Below are 20,835 nucleotides of genomic sequence, written 5' to 3' on the forward strand. Positions count from 1 at the left end.
CTATGTACCGTCCCTGAGAAGCAAGCCCTATGTACCGTCCCTGAGAAGCAAGCCCTATGTACCAGTACTGAAAATTAAAGACACTGAATGCTAATCTGTTACAGTGAAATAATGATGTAGCAAAGAACAATCAACAGCAGAAAATGAACATTCCCCGTTGTTTCACTACCCTGAGACCGAATATTCATTTTTGAAATAACTTTTAGAATTAGGGCGTCAGCGATATGAAAATATAGAGATCATTGGGCATGACATGGCAAATCTTTGTGCTATTTAAACTCATGTTCTTTCTCAGTAAGCCTAAGTCCATATAGTTCAGTTTATAGATCAGTTAGGTCAGTTTTTGAATATCAGCTGATACAAACCTTGACTACAATCATCACCTCCCCATCTGTCAAAGCAAACGCAAGTGGCAGCACTGTTGTCATAGTAACCATTATCATTACATCTTTCTGTTATAGGTATTTCAGGTGACGCCTTTTCACTTTCTCCCTCAGCAGGTCCCTCCTCTTCATCACCCTCCTCTTCCTCCTCTTCTTCCTTTGCCAGCGTTGGAATGACAGCAGTAGGACAAGCTGTGGCGGTGGCCTCCGGCACTGGTTGGCTGCAGTCTTCACTCATCCATCCATGGCCACAGTGACAGGTTCCTTCGACACAGACACCATGGCCACTGCATGATGGATCTTTACAATCCACTGATGAGAGACAGAACAAAGTTGTAATTGGAATCTTTTGCAGAAATTCTATACAAACCACTGACATTTGAAAGGCAGGGCTGTAACCTGAATCTTTGCTCAAACACACCTTAAGGTATAAAATTTCACCTTTCATGTATAAAACATACCCTCAGGAGGAAATTTCAAGTTTTCTTGAAAGATAGCATACCAGTCTTATCTTACATAAATTTCTCTGACTGATCCATGCATATCATCTTGGGACTGTGATTGGCAGTTTCAAATAGAGCATTAACTAGCTAAGTTGCTGCACATCCTTTGAGTGATATACGTCGACAAAATTTCAATACAGCTAAGCCTTAATAGTTATTTTCCACTGGGAGATTCTCAGTGCCAGAGACTGGACAAAACACGGTGATGTTTGCATTTAAATTTCCAAATTCATGACTTCTGTGTAAAGTCATAGCAGTTGTAATGCTTGCTGTCAGTGATTTTCAATGTATATTTACACTCCACTTTTAACTTTCTTGAATAAAGTTGTTAATAGATTGTTGTTGGTGTGGCAAAAATCTATCATCAAATGAGCTTAAATATCAAGGCAAATAAATTTGTTTCAATGTCTTGGTGTACATGTCTGTCAAACTTTGCCAAAGATACGGTAGACACATGTATAATAATTCTGAAACATACAACTTATTCATTTCAGTCTGTGGCTACTGTGGTTCACCTTACCTATTTCACAGACTTCTCCTCTGTAACCTTGGTTACATACACATTTACCCCCAAAGCAATCGCCATGGTTATTACAGTCTTGGACGATGCACTGATGGTTTGGTATATTGCACTCTACACCTTTCCATCCCAAGTCACACAGACAGGTACCCCCTTCATAGAAACCATTACCACTACAAATTACTGGACACACACCTAGACAGATGAAATCAAAACAGTATAGTATATTTTGACATGAATTGATATTGTGGCTAAATTTCTAAATTTCACACCTTAATTGTGCTTACTTCTATCCTCTATCTCAACAACATCTTTTTTTTTCAAGAGACAAGTATCTTCTGAGCTTTGTCACTATCACCATTTGCACAATAATAAAATATGACTTTTCCATATCTGTCACGATTTACATATTTTCCCCAAGGAAATACTGCCAGGCTATCTTGTAAGGGAACTGTTCATGGATTGATACACATGAAAAACATCTTTTCCATTAAACCACACATGACAGGGAAATGAGACAGAAGATTCTCATTTCTCCTTAGGTAAATTCCATATGGATTGGGAATAATGCAATGCTTACCAATGGAGCAGTCATCACCAGTGTAGGCTGGGTAACACTCACATTTTCCTTCAACACATCTACCATTGCCACTACATCCACTGTAACAGTTTGTATCCGGTTCAGTTGGTCCTAACAGCACAAAAAGAATCAAATCAACAATCATATCACTCTAACCATGCTGGTATCTGATTTAGTAGAATATATTTCTAAGGCCGAACAAAAAAAAATTGTGCTGTTCTGATAACCCGACCTACAGTATTTTTTACTTGCCGATCCTAAACTTTTTAGAGCTACATAAACTCGGAAGTAAAAAAAAGAAAGCAAAACCCTGTAAAATCACGCGTTCGTTACTTGGCATTTGATTTTTGCTTGAATGTCTTTTATGTTTTTTTCCTTTTATATGTATGATACATTTTTCTGGAAATGTTGTGGCCAGTGTTTGACCGACCTGACCCCTGAAAAATGCATATTTAAAAATAAAAAGATTTTGATAAAAAAAAGTCCTGCCGACCTACCTACCCTATTTTTGAAAACTATGTTATTGGAACAGCAGAATTTATTTTTTTTAGCCTAAGCCAGTGACACAGCAAAAAGCATAAATACTGCCCTCACAGTGTTGGATTGTGAAAAATGCCAATTTCCATGACAACTGTGCAGGTGTTTTTTTTCTAGAATTCTTTCGCTCGAAGGTTACTGTTCAAGATGAAAATTTTGACATTTTCTTTGACGCTGTTCTGAATGACTCTTACATTCTAGCCGGATTGTTTTACGGAATACTGTGGACTTGTTTAAATGGGTCTCTTGACTTCTAGATGTGATCAGAATTACATAGAAGTCAAATAATGCCTACATTTATACTGTTGGACATGTACAGCATAATTTCAATATAACTAAACCATTGGGGAGTCTCTGCTAGTAGGTAAATACACAGAGAAACAATTTTCTGCACTATATATATGTGTAAGCAGAGCGTAGACATGAATAAGAGTCAGCAAAAGTATTTAAGAAATGGTAGACGAGAAGAAATACACTTTCACTGTTGATTCTGATTCATGTAAGTGATGACGCAGAGCTCTGGAAAGGGCAAAGGTCACCCACTGGGGATAAGCTTTAAAGGGACAGATCTCAGCATGATGAATGTACATGCGTGAGATAACTTGCTAAAGGGTCACCCAGCATACAAGTCAGGGAACCAGAGTGGAATTTGCACACGGATAATTATCAAACCGGACAACTTGAAGATGATCAGAGATACCAGAGATACAGGAAGAGGAAAAACCTGCACTTTAGAGAATGTAGGTTGCCATGGAAACATTTGAAAGTGATGGGCTCAGAACAGCAATATTTACTTTTGAGTGTTTATGTTGTCACAGAAACTTGAGGCTTACAGAGTAGAAGGTCGTAAACGACGCTTCTCGGTGGCGGGATACAAAGATGACGAGGAAGGACTTACCTTGGTGCGGGGACGTCGTCATGGAAACTTTTTCCGGCAATGTTCCATCATTATATATTGCAATATGCCAATGGCCTAATAACATGTACTGTACAAAGGTCTGATATACAACTACTGTAGTGGCTCGTTTGTTTCTTTTCCTCGTCTGTTCAAAATGATTATAAAGAGAATTTTCCATCATTTTACTGTCTCTGACATCTCTCCGATGGATTTCTTCTTCCGTGCCTTCCACATGGAAGGGTAGCTCTTCCACCACTGGAATGAAGTAATGTCCCTCACTCCGTGTTTCTCGGTCGATCTCAACTTCCTCTTCTGGTGAGAATTTGCTGCCATCCAACACTTGCATGAAGTCAAACTGCGTGTGACTTGGCAGAAGTCCTTTCCTAGCGTACACAGCTAGGTGAGAGTCTTTTGGCACAGACACATTAAATTCTACAAATTTTGCTGTTGGGATAAACAGAAGTGTTCTTGAAAAGCTGCCTGGCGGAATTTCAGTTTTGAATGATTGTCCGAGGCCTATTGCTGATGCCCTGGTTGGCGATATATTTGTTTGAAAAACTGTAGAAATGGAGAAAAAAAAGGAAAAAGTTATCATTAGTGTTTCGAGTTTAGTGAACTTTGGAATGATAGAATAAGCATGGAAATGGTTTGAGGACTGATGAGCAGTATGTCTTAGAAAGTCATTGCTGATCTGTTGAATTGTGTTTGGCATATCACTCCACAAATAGATGTTTACCACTATATGAATGATATAACCAATGATGTTGAGCTTTCTAGGGCACTGCATATCAGTCTTGATTTAATGTTAGATTTGAATAAATGGAACAAAATGAAAGAAATAAATTCATTAGATTAGTTTCTGTGTATCTACAACAGTACACCTGCTTTCCAATATTACCATGAGATTAGTAGTTATAATTAGCATGTTAGTACTGGTAAAACAGGTGGTGAGGGTTGTTATTATTTTGTGCATACACCTCATAGAAGTGGATAACCAATGTTAGTTGAGTCAAAACTATGTATGCTGTGTAAGCCCATGACCAACACACACTTTTCCAGCTAAAATTCAATTTTCTTGTCTACAAGTATTTATTATAAATCAATTATGAGAACATGAGAGTAGTATAATTTGTCGAAGACAAAATGGACGCCACAAACACGCAATAAGGAAAGCAACAGGAAGTCACCAAATGAGCCTGAGATTAATTTCTTGAAACATGCCAGTTTTGAGGAAGACATTACCATGGAACACGGAACTGACGAAAATTCTGAGGTCACCAGGGTCAACCTGACATCACTCACCATGTCAGATGTAAAAATTGCCAAGAACATTAATTAGAGCCAAGCTTTGTGGAAATACACGGCTCACTATTTATGACATATAAAATGTCAATTATCAGCAATCAACAAACTGACATGACATGACGTCTCCTTCTATTATTTCCGTACTGCTGAAATTAACCAATAACCATATCCTCATGGATAACTTTCATCATATATAAGACTCGTAATTCTCAATTTTCTCAAGCCAGCTCTAATATAAATTTAATGCCCACAAAATTTCTCATTTTTCTTAAATGTAAGCTGAATATTTCAGACCATATTTTCCCATATACCGTACTCAGCTATACTGAGCGGACTGATCTGAATTGAAATTTCTTAATCGTACATATGCTGTGTACCAGTTGCCCGTGGGAAATATTTCCCCGATATCAGCTAAAGAAATTCTTGCTTTAGCAAAAACATGAATCCATTGTTATTTAAGTTTTTCTAGTACCCCCTCATCACACTTGTTAGTGTACAGAGGTATGTGGAAATCACTAATGGATTATGAGCGTTCTACCCCTTATCAGCTATCTTTACAACTCTCCAAATTGAACTCGCCAAGTAATCGACTTGCTACCATGGTAACGCATTCTTTTCACAGAAAAACACTGATGTTCGTCTTATGGTTATCGAAAGAAACTGACAAATCAGCCAGTCAGCTAAATGTCATACAACTATGATTCTGACACGAACGGGACGCGCTGCCTAAATGATCGATTACACACCTGAATATCGACAACCTGCATCTCCTCCTGAGCACAGAGATAAATTGAATAATGGAACCAAATTTGCGGCTATTAGTGCTAATTGACATTGATCATTGTAGATATGGTGCGGTTAGGATAGGGTTCAAAATATGAGATCAACACTGAGTAGCTTTAATAGTATCAATAAAAGACCTATAAACACTCTGAAGCAACCTTATGGCATTTTTCTATGATCTGTGTATGTCCGAAATGATATTACTGTCATCCTAATGACAAGTTATCTTCTTTATCCTCACAACAGATATGATATTCAATTATTCTTCAAGTACAGCATGTCTTTGATGATTCTTTGATGAATAAATAGTTTCTTTTTTCAGTCTGATTAAAGCATAAATGTCTTTGAGATGTTTTTCTGTTGATCAAATTTGCAAATTTTGTAGTCGTTTTGTCTGAAGCAGCCAACCTTTGGATGGCAGAGCGAGCTTTAAGGTAGTATGCACCTCGAAAGTTTAAGACTGAAACTTTTGCTCAAACTTTTCATAAGGAATCTTTTCACCATTCTCTTTCAAACTAAAGAAAAAAAATGGGGGTTCTGTGCAAATTTTGGAACTAGAGATAAATAACCCAAGATCTACCGATATGAAAATTAAAGATGGCCACCATCTCTGTATTAACTCTATGGAGAAATACAAAATTTTTGAACCTCCAAAAATAAGCCGGTGAAAAGTTTTCTTACACCAAGAGCTTTAAAGTGAACCCCACAAGTGGTATAACAGAAAAGAATTATAAAAGTTTTAGAGTATCAATATCTGTCCCCGAGGCGTTTTCTACCTCAAAATGACTTCTTCAGAGTGTAATTCATCAAGGGGAGCTGGAGATAGAGAAACATGTTATGGAACTTTTGATAACTTTGGATGCTGCATCAAACCTGACTACAGTGTATATGGAATATAACCATCTAAAGTCTTGTCCTGCAATTACATACATGTACTGAAATTGAGTCTGCTCTTTTATACCACAATACTTTTGAAAGCTTGGAAACTGAGAGACAAACACGCTTCGGCAAAATGAAACCAAGAAAATTACATGGCTATCCGGAATATCTCAAATTGGCAGGAAAATCAGAACAGCTGGCTTGGAGTATTCAAGTATTTCATTCATAACAGAGAGGCCATGACACCAACTTTTTTCACAAAATCATACTGATCATTTCAAAATATGTACCATGATAGCAAATCCACGGTATCACAACATCTCTGCGACGATTGATGTTACAGTCAGTTATATGTTTTCTTCTTCGATAGCAAGCTGTGATACAGACAAAAACGCTGCAGATAAAAACCGACTAATCTTTGTTTGAATGGAGCACCATACGGAATTGATGATGTTAGACATGCTGGTTAAAAAATACAAGCTACAAAGGTTATCTGACTATCTTCTATCTCTACTATCTAATGGCATTCCCTATTGTCATGCTACATGCAGTGGTCCCCAGTCGCAAAAAAAAACATCAAAATAACATCGAGTAGAGTAAGAACTGGAATGAGATGAAAGTTGATAGAGCAGTTAAAGGTTAGATTCTAGTTTCAGAGCAAGACTGCAAGAGACGCAGCATTGCAGGCAACAGTGAAATTGGCATTCACCTGTATCTATTGGCTTGTATGTGTTTAGACTATCCGCTGTGCTATCTTCAATGCCCTCACCGCCTTCCATATGACCCGGTTGGTCTTCAACATTCCAGTTGACATCCAGGGCCGTCGTCGCTATGGAAACAAATAAAAATTTCATATCCCTGTATCAGTTTCATGTTCAATCCTGCGATGAGTCTTCCCAGAACTGAGCGTTCGGTAATTAAGGCTAACGAGGGTTGAAGGCGAGGTCAGAGCTAAAGCTGAACTGTGAAAATAACCTATCCACAGAACTCAGCTTCTGTCTCATTCTATTTCACAGTCAGTGACGGTTAAAGACCCAGAAAGCTGACCCTTTTTGCATCATTTTAGAAAAGACGCTTAATGCAAGATTCTTCAAAGTCTGCTTCTTTCCTACTCACACCACATAACCAATGGCAGCAGAGAAACTATGCATGATAAAGCTATTAGATACTGTACAACACATATCCTCCCACAATCTGTTTGTAAAAACATAGCTTCCTGGCACAAACTCCTCAACTGAAATTTTTCACAGAAGCCATGCAGTCCTTTAAAACATTTCTTACATTCCATGAAAACTGGCAAGCAAACTTGAATTCAAGGAATTTTGTGGAAAATAAATGGCTATGACTAAAGAGCAGGACACGTGTTGGATTTCAGTGAGAAGAAAAACGACTGTGCAATGACTCCTGGGTAATTGTAGTCTGAGATCTCTGTGTTGAGAAGAAACTAATTTATAAAAGGATGCAAGGTAGGTTTCTAGGGCATTTTGCGGAAAATCTTGAACAAATTAGTTTTTTCCCTGGCTGAATACCACATATTAACGTGTCCACTTTCAAATTACATTACACACTCCTGCAGACTTAACCTGCTTTCAAAACATGTTTTTTTAACCGTATAAACTAAACCAACATCCTGCATATCGCAAGCACTTTCAAGATCATCGGCTTGACTATTAGGTGAGTTTAGTGAGCAACAAAAGATTAGAGGATGATGATATTGGAAAGTAAATCTTTTATTTTTACATATCCTGTGCCAGTTCATTGGAAGAACTAGCTCTTCAATCTAAGCTCTGTAAGATTTTGTTATCGGTTTCAACGTACTAAGATGGTTATATTGGAATACAATATGAAAACAGTACCATGCAGAGGGCACAAAAAATTTGATCTGCTGTGGTGAAGATGAAGCAATCAAGCATCCTCCTTTGAAAGAATTCTGAGAAATAATTCAATGGCATTATGCCTACGTCGCGTCTCCACACAAAATGAAAAATACTTGTACAATGACAGCGTGTACTACAAGCTGTTTATTTCAAATTTAGTGATTCAAGATATAAAACAGATAAACACCCTGGGTAACACATTTATTGTGATTTTCATACGAGTTAAACAAGCTATTCTCATTGATGTATGGTTCTGAAGTATAAATGATGTAATTTTTAAATTCTCTGTGGGAAGAAAAATGTTGTTTAATCGGATTCTTGTTTCCCATGGTATCTCTCAAATGGCAGAGATTGATATGTTTGGAAAGCTGTGGCTACCATATGCTGTGTAATCTCTGTATGTCTCATAGGTACATGTATATGAGTAAAATGGTCAAAATCATATTCTAGTGTGGTCTTGTATTTCAAGGCAAAAACTGGTTTTGCACTGGACTAACTGAAATTTTTCACTTGATGCAAAGAACTTGTCTAAAAAGCTTCAACTGAAAAGAAGCTGCTACCCCTTTAAAAATCAAGTAACTCTCATCTTGGTTTAGTTTTCCGGCAGTTTCTCAAGACGTTATGGCATCTTGAGACCCAAAAGACTTGCCCTATCAGACTTTCATCTCATATTCAACCAGTGTACCACTTCAAAGTGGTAAACACCCAATCAAAGCCCATCTTTCATCAATCGATGATTGACCTTAGATCTGCCACTTGGAGTGATGGCTTCATTATGAATATTGCACAGAGGGGTCATGAAAACATCTGTTCACCGACTAAAACAAACAAATAACAATCGCCAGCCCACCTGCATTTTTACCTGGGCATGCCGGAGGCAAGCAATTACACTGAAGGTGAACACAAGTGCTATTACCCTGGTATTTTCCAATCGAGTCTATCTTCCTGAATGCCTCTTTTTGTTCAGTGGAGTGGTTAGTTTGTTTGTTTGTTCTCCCAACTGGGCCACACATCCTGGGCCTTACTCCCATGGGCTTTAACAGTGGGGGATACACACGGGCTATCCAATTACAAAATGGACACGCACCTCTGAACATGGCATTGGACAAAGGAACATTTTTACCGTGGGCAGTAGTCATTCCTTTCTTGCTCAGGTTTTCGTGGTTTCACTTGACTTAAATTACTTATTTCTTTTCATCATGGAGAAGAGACAGAAGGTGAATGAAAGATAGAGACGTCAGCTTTGAATTGAAAAAAAAAGACACTTTCAGAGAATACATAGCAAAACCACAACTGCAAACAACTAGTAGTGCTGATGTCACCAATACGGGACTGATGCCACGATTCATGACAGGGAATGAGTTCTTTTTTTTGGAAAGACGGAACATTCACAAGCAGAGTTGGAACTCCGTAAAACAATTAAGTTACGACTCTGGACATAAAATTACAAAATGGGATCTGACAAAAGTGAAGTAAGTGATAAAAGGCAAAGGTGAGATTCCAGCAAATGGTCATCGACAACATTTTATAAAGTTGGTATTTACAGTCACAACACTCAAATAATCATCAAAGGACTGTTGCCTATTTATGGGCAATTGACATTTACTTTGTCTTGCACAAATATTAATCCTGTAAAACAATATGATTGAAACTCAAATTCAGATCTGAGTTTGGCCCTTCACTGCTTTCAGTTTTTCTTGAAAAAATAAAGAGACATTCAAGGCCTGCACTGAACTTATGTCTGAACATATATACACCTGCAAGGAAGTTCTAATAGTCTCCCCTCTGCAATTTGTTCACATTTTGAAACTGATAATTGAATGGCGTATCAGGTTCATGACTGGTTCTGGTTGACCCATTACATATTTAAGTTCTTTTCCCTGGCTGTGCCCAGATTCAAGATTTGCCATTATCATCATTCAGAGTGGATTGTCAAAATATTTTTATAAGATAATCATTATTTCTCTGGTGAATACATGCATGTATACAAAGACATACATATAATGACACTCCCACGCTGAATGGCTGTCCTATGGCACAAGATTTTGTTATGTACACTTTTTAATTCTCTAATTTTGCAGAGAGACAAATCTCCTGGTTCAAACATTCTGACAAAAGAACACATTAAAAATACAGACACTGCATGTAGGATATGATCAAAAGTATGCCCTAACAACGGCAGCCAAAACTTACATTTATTCTGTTTGACTCTCAATTCATGAAAAAATGTTTTATTCATGGTTATGAATTTTATATCATGTTTCCCGGCTAATATCTTCATCTTTTTTGTCCCCTACTGTGATGAGGAAAGAATGATGAAATGGCAGATTGGTAATAGGAACGGTGGAAGTATGATAGAGTGTATACTAGGAAAAAAGGCATGGACTCTGCTAACCTTTCAAGATGTTACCTGCCGTAATTTTTTCTTGCCTGATTGAGCAACAGAGCGGCGCAAACTAAAAGTCACTCTGCTAATAATTACCTCATTTACATATAGATGTGTTTCTGCTGGGACCTCCAAACTATTTTTCAATTGCCCAAGAAAAATACAGACCTGAAAAGAGGCCGTGCAATTATGCTTCTGCAGCAGTCTTGTTGGGATACTAGGTTATCACAAAGGGGACAGATGATGTGGTGGGGAGACTGACACGCGGCAAATGGAGCGAAATAACTGCACCTGCAGCACAGCCACAGGGACTGGAAACCCAGTGCCCGCTGCCAATCACAATTAGATAACCCCTGCCGTGTCTTCTTTGCTGTGACTATGGCAACAGCAGGGCATGGTGCTCTGTGCATGAGTAAGGTGCTTCCCAGGACACGTTTTGCATCATGGTATCCATGGCAACCATGCAGAAACCAGATGCTTGTTATCTTAGTTTTTTTTATTGTGCGCTTCACACATTTTGAACATAATCAGAATGATTTGGATCATTTTCTTGTTTCAAATTACCAATGATTTCGACAGCTGTTTATGATACAGGGTAGGAAGTGCATATCGAAAATCCAGGCTTTGCCAAAATGCCAAGGTACCAGTGTGTTCTACCCATCAAAATGAACATGTTATTCACTTTGTGGGAGACTCACTGTTCTGTGCATAAAGAAATGAGGTCGCTTGAAAACACCGACATACTTGCATTCTGATAATAATGCTTAAGGCCTATCAGGCAAACACCTCCAAGATTTCCCTGCCACACACATATCTCAAAATATAATCTCATTAATGAAGCTAGTCGCATCCTTTGAATTTGGAAAATATAATCAATAGCACCTACAGAAACAATCGCCAGTGACCACAGGAAAGAAAAGAAATATTGAACAGGAGCATGTTGGAAATCCCACTGCAATACGTCGATAAAAAATATCAATACTGGAATGATTCACGACTGTGACACAACGCGCAGAATTCAATTTTGAGAAATTTTATCCTATTCTCAGGGTTTCTCAAATTGAATTGGTAATATTATTCTTGTTCAATCATGCTGTCAGTTTCAGAGAACAGGTAAGATTTGATATAAATAGCGTTTTTAAGGTTAGCCCTCTTATTCATTGACAATTCTGCCGCTGTATGCCAGGCTAATGAACCAGAAACCTGTTTAGTAACTTTTGATCAATGTGTATGTATTACTGATTTCTGACGGTGGGGGGACGCCTCCAACGCAGTAATGATTTTCTTTCAGGTTTCTTATTTCATAACCATGCCTAGTTCTCTAATCAAAAGATCAAAGATATCCGATGTGGTGTCTTTGCATCCAAGTGATCACAATGCAAGCTACATGATGTCCAAAGTAGCCTGCATGTTCTTGCCTTGGCCGCGTTCCAAGTTCACAGAACACATCAGCTGAGCCACTCTCCCTGACTGACTGAGTTTTTAGATACATATATGCAGGGCGACATCTGGAATCTCATTCATTTGCTCAGAGCATTATTTGCTCTTAATTCTAAATTCATTAAATGAATGCTTCGAAACATGCTGAAGGAATAAACGATAATAAATGGTTGCGAATTAGCAAAAGCATCAGGCAACATCTAGTGGGCACTCCCAGAAGTGTGCTTTGCATGAACTCTGCCGGAATAACGATCCATGCTTGATGCTACAAACCAGTGTAACAAGCCTGGAAAACAACCCCTACCTCTCTGGCCTTTCTCTGATGATTCTACAGTCGGAATTTTTTTTTCAGGCTGGCCCCTTTACTTCACAAGGATCAAATCACCATGACAACCGCTATTAACTTGCCCTTTGTGACCTTGCGATATGTATGTTAGTACATTTTGTATCATTGACTAAAAGTCATGTATATCTAGTCAGTTGATCACATTTTCATGTTTACCATGTAATACTTGATGCCAAAATGATCATTTCTCCAAATTGTAATGGTTGGTCTGACTATTTACAGAAAAATTTGAGAAATCCCAGTTCCATTGTGCATGTAATAGTGGTAGGAGACTAAAACTTGACTCAAAATTCAAAATCAAATAGAATCCATGTTGAAAAACTGGCATGTTCACCACAGAAGGAAAAGACGTTATCAAGAAAAGGCATTCAACTTGAACAAATGCAGATGTCAGGATTTCTAAGAGTCTGAGAAGTACGCCATTTACAAATTCTGCTTACAAGTGATTTTCCCACTTCAAATGAACAGACAGCCAAAAATAGTACACTTTTAGCAATTCGTGGAATACATCAGCAATGGGCCAGGAAGATCTCAATTTTTGTCCAGACCCGTTTTCCTGCTTGGAAAGAGATATCTGACAAGCCATCACCGTGAAAGCAGCGTCGATGAACCTTACCTTTTTAAGTGATGTTAAATGCCATCATTGACAAAACAGAAAACCAATCCCCGTTCGGAAACTGCCAAAGTGGGGATTTTTTAAGAGTTCATCAGAGAGAAAATCAAACCCAATGGATTGAAGAAATCCATTAATGATTAAACCTTTTAAGAGGATGTTAGAGACTTTCACACTCATCAACAAGTTCTGTTAGATTATCGTGATGACATGTCAGATTCACATCTCCCGCAAATCATACTTTTCAAGCCCTTTCTGATCAATTTCTCTGAAATCTACATATTCAAACAATCATAGAGTGCTTATCCAGTAGTCTCCGATAACCTTTTACCTAAGACCTCCACCTTAAACATCTCTGACTAATATTCTTCACTGCAAACTATGGAACAGTAATGTTCACATGGATTAAGAAAAACTTTTGACGAACCATTATTTGTGCTGTTGTATCAATATTACATAAGACCCCCTAGTTACCATGTTTTGACACTCCAAGGGGCCTTTAGATCAGCATCTATAAATCCTATCAGTTTTGTTCATTACATTTATCTCATGAATTATAACCTAATTTGACTATTGACAATACCAATGTCTATCACTAAACAGTTTCTCCTTGTTTTTAATTAACAGTCTCATTTTTCATATTTTTCACATTGAATGCATCTGTCACTTATTCCTTTGTGGAATTCCAGAACTCCCACCAAATTAACGATAAAATACAAATATTATTAAAGTAATTATGATGAGAGTTTTTACGACCTATGCACTGCTGATCATGTAATTTGCGATTCAATTATTGATTGAAGGTGGCTATCTTTCACTGCAAAAAGCCTGGAATGCAGGGAGGTGAATAGTTCACCTCACTTGCACATTCATAAACAGATTAGATGATTTGTACACTGTCTTGGTCAGTCTCTCTTGATTAGCAAACCAGTAATCAAGGTTGAAGAGGTCAGTATTATCAATGTCTGCATTCCTTGACTTCACATCTACAGCCCACACTTCTCATGATGAAAGGCATCACTGCAATGCGGAACTATTCTATGTTTTAAGCATCATCTTGCATCCAACCACTATGACTATCAATGATTTCTATTTTTTAACATATATCTGACAATCTACAACTACAAAATGTTGACTTTCATAATTGTTAAAACCCTGAGATCGGCTTGGGTTTTGTTGCACATTGACACTGACTGATCATTTTGGACAATCATGCACATTTGAAATTCGCAGACCAAGAATGCAAACATCCTTGAAAGATATTTTCCTTTCTATGTTGAACTTGACAACCCTTTCACAATAGCAACATTTTGTGATGAAGGTGCCATGTAAGTGTCAGTTATTCTCAAACATCGCCTTTGGCTTTTTTTTATACCAGCAAACATGAAACACTAATTGAATTTTCATTCATTGATCGTTAAATTCTTACAATTCCAAAACAATGATTCTTTTCTTTGTAATTCTAATTATGTCTGTGATCACTTTTTTGTCGGCATCCACACACTGACACAGATCAATCTCTGATTGGCTTTTAATAGTGTTTGAGAAAACAAAAGAAAGCAAGTCTGTCGGGCCCACAAAATAGTCAAAAAGTCAGAAGCTGGATTAAAAACGGAACACTGCCCACGGCAAGTCCTTGGTCAGACAGACTGTTCATTTGCCGCGTCTATTAAATCCATCATTTCAGTCAAAGTCAAAGCTATTCCGAAACCAGTCACACATCAATTAACATTGGCAGTAATGAACTATGAAGACAATGTACACATTGTGGTTTACGCTTTGAGAGGCACACTGTGAAGCACAGATTCACGGCTGAATTCTGCCAGTCTTTCCAGTTGTCCTTCAAATACACATTACACTGAGTACTGTGTGTGTGTATCCTATTCTGGGTGAAAATGAAATGCATGAACAGGAAGGCTTTTGCACAAGTGAATTCATTTCAGTTCAAAGGTAAATAATAATGACAGTATAAAAGGTTAATTTCCAGTTCATCAAATTTGAAACAAAAATTAATTAGACAGGCTTTTAAGAAAGACGCTGTTCTATATGCATAAAATACCTGGGGTGAAAACATCAGGATAGGTGTATTTGTCACTGAAGTACTGTTTAGTACGACACGTACCATGTAACTGAGCGATACAATGTAGAAAGAATTTAATATTTACTGCAGTCCAACAACTATATAATTATGTTTCCCAAAACGTAGGCGATTTCTTCAAGTTCACGGCCACTCAATTTCAACTCTGTCTCAATGCCGCATCTTGAGTGAACCCGTACCACTGTTCAAAACAGAAAGCGTTCCTTTAGGGCTTTCCAGCGAATCAGCTACATAGTATGATTTGCTAATTGCGTGCACAAACTGACAGCCTGACTTTTATATGTTTTTCTCATGCAGAGAAAGAAAGTAAAAAAAAAGTGTGAGAGATTGAGCAAACATTGAATGACAGATTGTGGCGCAATGAAAGGACTAATGCACTGACGTTTCTTTGTATTTAATTTTTCATCGTCTTATCAGATTTCCATGAAGATCCATTGTATCCTGGGTAAAGCCTGGTAAGAAACTAGTACAAAAGCTTCAAGCTGTGTCTCCGTGAAACTGCAACATTCATTGTTCTCTCCTGGGTGTCAGCAAAAGAATACTCTGTTTTCTGAGCGGCTACCACATAATTTTCTCTCCAAGTCATCGCCGTCACAACAGACATCATACAACTAGCCTTTATTATCTCATAGTGTACACAGAAGTGTAAACTTCAACACTTGCTGCCAACATGTCACAATACAATACTGGATGAATCCCTAAACCAATTTAACACTGACACTTTTGACTCAATAGTAGAGAGAATTATCCCAATAAGTGCCTTGTACTGGGTACCCCTCCCCTGACTTCTTTGGTAAATCAAGATTGTACTAAAGCTTTTGTAAAACCCAATTTCATTACAAGCCTTCTAAATGACATGTGTATGTGCGCAGATCACAATGGGATGCACTGATTAAAAACCTGTGTGTGCATACATTGTTACCAAATCATGGTTGTTACCATTGTATATAGAGACTTAACAACAAATTGGGTTCGTACAATTTTGAGTGTACACGCATTTATAGAAGAAGCAAAATGGTTAAGCACACATGTACATGTGCATGGGCCCTTAGTGGTAATTAGGACCAAATTACTTGTGTTAAAATTACTTTGTATTCTGCAGTGAAAGAGAGGTACAGCGCTAATAAAGAAGCCGGTTTCTGAATTCCTCATTTAAATCAGACCTGTGTTAGTAGTACATCATCTATGAGATTTAAATACTGATATGAGTGGACAAAGTGTGTATGCAGTGACGCATATATTTCAAAGTTCACCCAATGAAGGAAGGACAAGCTTTGTAGAAGAATACAGAGAAAACCCACAATATCTAATTGTGATCGTCTCAAGTTCTTGATTGAACAGCACATCCATGAATACAGAACCATGCAAAAATTAGGTCCATGTAATGTATATGTCACTCAATGTACCATTTCAGTTAACACACTACTACGCCATGCTCAGCCTAATTTACCCACATACCCACAATGCACCTGGAGAGCAAGTCACCAAATTTCTGACTCCAGGGCAAAAGTGCTGTATCTGGTCATTGTATTTCACACGTACCGGAGGCAACAAAGCAGCCTGACTTCTTTTCACAATCACATAACAGGATAACTTGCCACTGGATGTGGAATTGCCTTCTGGATCGATGCAACCATTAGGCATTTCCCTGTATGAATTACAGACCTCATTCTTTGGACAAAATTGAGAAAATAATAAATATCCATGTAGAGTCAACTGTGTAACATGTCTCACAAATTATCTTTTAACAAACCACAAACTTTAGAGTTCACGCCAATATATGTGTGTATCAATTTATATTGAATTTTCTATCAAAATTTAATGCATCTTATTTTGTATACTACCACAAAAAACACGTTTTTATCCCTTCATGCATTTCTGAGTGGCAAAGGACCCTGGCTTTATCATGTTGACGGCATAAAGAAATAACATCAGAATAAAGTGCTGGTAGACACGCCTGTTGAGCATCTTGTCCCTTGATGAAGCTGATCTGTCCGAGGCCATTCACATGGTAATATCACAGCCCTATCTCATGAGATTTCGACACACAAGACAGAGCGACGTTATCAATACATTTCATTACTTTTTCTGCTCTCCAACTTTCTGCTCAGGTGCGTTCATTAACCCGTCTTGTTGGTTTTTTATCTCCGCCACAAAACTGTTTCTTCCATTTTGCACGTCTTGCGGAGTCCTGATGTAATGCGCGATGACAGCTTTAACCGTTCAATAAATTCCAATTATGAAAACTCAGAAAATGCTGCGTCATTGAAATTCATCGGGAAAATTAGATCCACCCAAGTGAATGAGGTACTCTCTGAGCACAAGATTTCACTTCATTTGGCAGACGTATCTGCATTTTCCTCAAACACTTTCCATTACATTCCTGTATAAGCTCCTTGGTAATGTGTTCCTGCGTTAGCTCATGGCAAACATGCCTGAGGCTACACTCAAGAAACAATCCATTTCAATTCCATTTCATTTGAAACAAAAAGGAAAACAAGAAGAGATACGATCGACAATTGGGAGTCAACCAGTTCTAATTGATATTAGATTAACTAACAAATGTTCGAGTTCCTAGCTAGCCGGATATTGCCAAAGTTGCAATATTGGAGGACATTTTCAATTTCCTATATGATGTTGGTACGTTTACCCAATTTTTACTACATATAAAACATGACTAGATCTTGATTAAAAGTTTATCATTTGTGTAATGACAAAGACTCTCCTTGTTTGGTTCTTCAATGATTTCTTACAAAATCAAAGGATATCAAAAACATAGAACACTCTCTGGTTTCAGCGTATTTGTATTTTTGACATTATAGCGGTATACATGCACATGTCAATGTGAAGCAAAAATAAACACCATAGTTAGTATTTTGGGGGGGCATGTTTCTTTCCCAAATGGAAACTTAATTCTTGTCCACAACATTCAACTGTTTAAACTCTAACAGCAGCAAACACTCATATCAGAGACACTTTCATTGTATACATCCACTTTCAGCATAGCCTGCCCATGTATTTACTGAGGAGAGATTGTATTGGGCTTTAAAATTGTCAAATATTTGTAGACATCACAGAAGAGGGGTAATTTGTCATTCTTTGCCGATTGGAGCTGGATTCTTTTGTTCAAGAAGACATTTCACTGGTAAAAAACATCAAGACACTGCAGCTAGAGGTGCTTTTTATTCAACATTATGGTTAGTCTATATACACAATATTGGTTGAATGACATCAAATCTCTTTGTTTAAACTGATTATGGCTCTTGTCTCTGACTGAAACGGTAATCTCGTAAATGAATCTGCAGTCTCAAATGCAATTGCAAATTAATTTCTTTTCAAAGGCATGAAGTCATCATCCCATCACATCACTTTGCCTACGTTTTCATTGGAATGAGTGTAGACCAGTTCCAGTACAATGGAGAGACATGTATGAGTTGTTTGTTGTCAACTATTTACTCAAGCCCTGCTTACAGGAATATGGTGTAAACACTTACAACACATAATTTTGGTAACAGAAGTATGTTGTGTTTGATCCTAGAGAAAACACAATTCTAACTGCTGATGATTGAACATATTGTAGCCAGTAGAATAATTACTTCCCTTAAATAATGTGCAAAGTGGTGACTTGTCTCTTGGTAGGATGACAGAAAAACAGCACTCAGAGGGACTGTTAAATCTTTACACACGAGTTGAAAAGAGAGAGGTGGTGCAAAATTGGCTGAATTCCAAGTTTGGAAAACACCCAAAAACATTTCCATTTTAACATTAAGGAATATGTCAGCATATCCATTTAGTATGGAAAAGGCAATTCTCCATGAATAATTACAAAATGCGTTATGGAAGTTGTTATCACAAATCCAACGGAAGCTGATACGGAGAGATTTGCAGATATTAAACATGATGCATCGATTAGATTGTATCATTTGAAAGAATAAATGAGAATTTTACAACTCAACACCACAGACAACAGACAGAGACACATTTGGAGACACAGATAGACAGACAGATAGACTAACACTGTGAGTAGTAAGTCACTAATGTGTTTACTTGTTCTCTTGCATTTACCTCAAGTTCCCCTCGGCAATTTCATGCATTTCTGTAATGTAACTGAATGGACAAAACGTTCCCACATTTTCCGATCAATTTACCAGAGAATTTCCATGGCAATAAAAGGAAAATGCGAGCATATCCACTCAGAGTTGGCAAGACAATTTTGCAATTCTACAACCACTGTACCATTTTCTCTGTATTTTGCGAGAAAAAAAAGAGTGGTGCTTGCATGATTACTTTTGATTACTTAGTAGATGAGATATAACACATTCAGACTAGAAACGTTGAGAAAAAAACCCTGTGAGATAAAGTATCTTGTTTGATTCTCAAAAATGGTGATTATCAAGTTTAGTTTAGTGGCAGTGACAGTGATAAAAGCAGATACAGTTATGTCGGTAATGTAATATTCGATTACAAAATCTAACTCATGATACTTTGTAAAATGATGTTTCATTGATCAGATGATTAGATATGATCTTGAAATGTGAAAAATGAAACCAAGAGAGTAGAATCACTGCTGATCATATATTTCATCTGTTCTATTACCGGCCTAAGGGTATTTGACGATACCGGTGAAAGCAACAACCGGAAGGGAGACTGGAAAACTCTTCAAGTAAAACATTGCACTAACTAATATGCATGGAAACAATTAAGAACTTGAACTTAGCAGATACATTGTTGAGAATTACTCTGTCTTAAAATGAGAAGAAAATTAGTAATATAGGAATCATAATACTCTGCAGTAGAAAATTAAAAGTGAATGTTGATCAGAGTGATATTTTGGTTATTAAAATTCATCACAGTGACTATTACTAAACAGTCATTTAAATATTTGTTCTTGAAGACAAACTGTTGGGAAAATTTCTCGGTGTGCAAAATTTCCATACATGTTTTACATCAGCACCAACTTGAAGGAAAAGTCACGATATCATCATACAATTGTTTCTGCAAACCAATATGCAAAGTGACTTGGTAAAAAGTACAGATAGCATAAACAAATCAATGTTCAACATCCAGGCATTTTGAAAACATAGCCTTCAGACAATGCACCAAGTCGTTCAAACTTGTCTTTAATTTCATTTTCATTCACCATTGGGAATAAAAGGGAAATTATGACATCACACACAACGAGTGCTTTATGCGATAGAACTAAAAACGTCAGAGCCTTTGAATCATCAGTTGTTTTACCAGCTTTGACACTCTATGGTTGAAAACAAATACTAATTCACACAAACTACCACCCTGGTGAAATAATTCCTATACAGTCCATAATCAACATTCATAATGTCTTGGTCATTCGATCTGAGACACAGTCAAGATTTAGCATAATTATAAAAAAAAAATTCATTATTAAAGATTTTTCTTACTAGTTGTATTTTCTTACAGTAAATTCAAGATTTGCTTCCAAGAATATAATAAGTTGCTGACACTAACATACTTTATGGCATAGCTTAAGATAATGCACTGTACTGAATTTGCCCCTCCCAATATCTTTGGTTTATCCCAGTTTTCACTAAATGTAGATGGACCTGCGTGTACAGAAGAGCATGTGCATGAAGGGGAAGAGTTTGATGTCATGTTCAACTCTACAATAGACAAAACAGTACAATGGGTTTTAAATGGACCTTTGCTTCAAT

General features: G+C 37.4%; 1 protein-coding gene across 1 annotated transcript in view; it reads right to left on the minus strand.

The window, feature by feature from the left end:
* LOC139130555 (teneurin-3-like) overlaps positions 1 to 20,835 on the minus strand; it is a 121,396-nt gene that overhangs the window by 18,875 nt on the left and 81,686 nt on the right. The window contains 5 exon segments of the mRNA XM_070696303.1: positions 366 to 695; positions 1,407 to 1,601; positions 1,987 to 2,097; positions 3,422 to 3,979; positions 7,098 to 7,217. Of these exon segments, the coding sequence (XP_070552404.1) occupies positions 366 to 695; positions 1,407 to 1,601; positions 1,987 to 2,097; positions 3,422 to 3,979; positions 7,098 to 7,217 (1,314 nt within the window).

Source organism: Ptychodera flava, chromosome 4 (genome assembly GCF_041260155.1).
Source record: "Ptychodera flava strain L36383 chromosome 4, AS_Pfla_20210202, whole genome shotgun sequence".
Lineage (NCBI taxonomy): Eukaryota > Metazoa > Hemichordata > Enteropneusta > Ptychoderidae > Ptychodera > Ptychodera flava.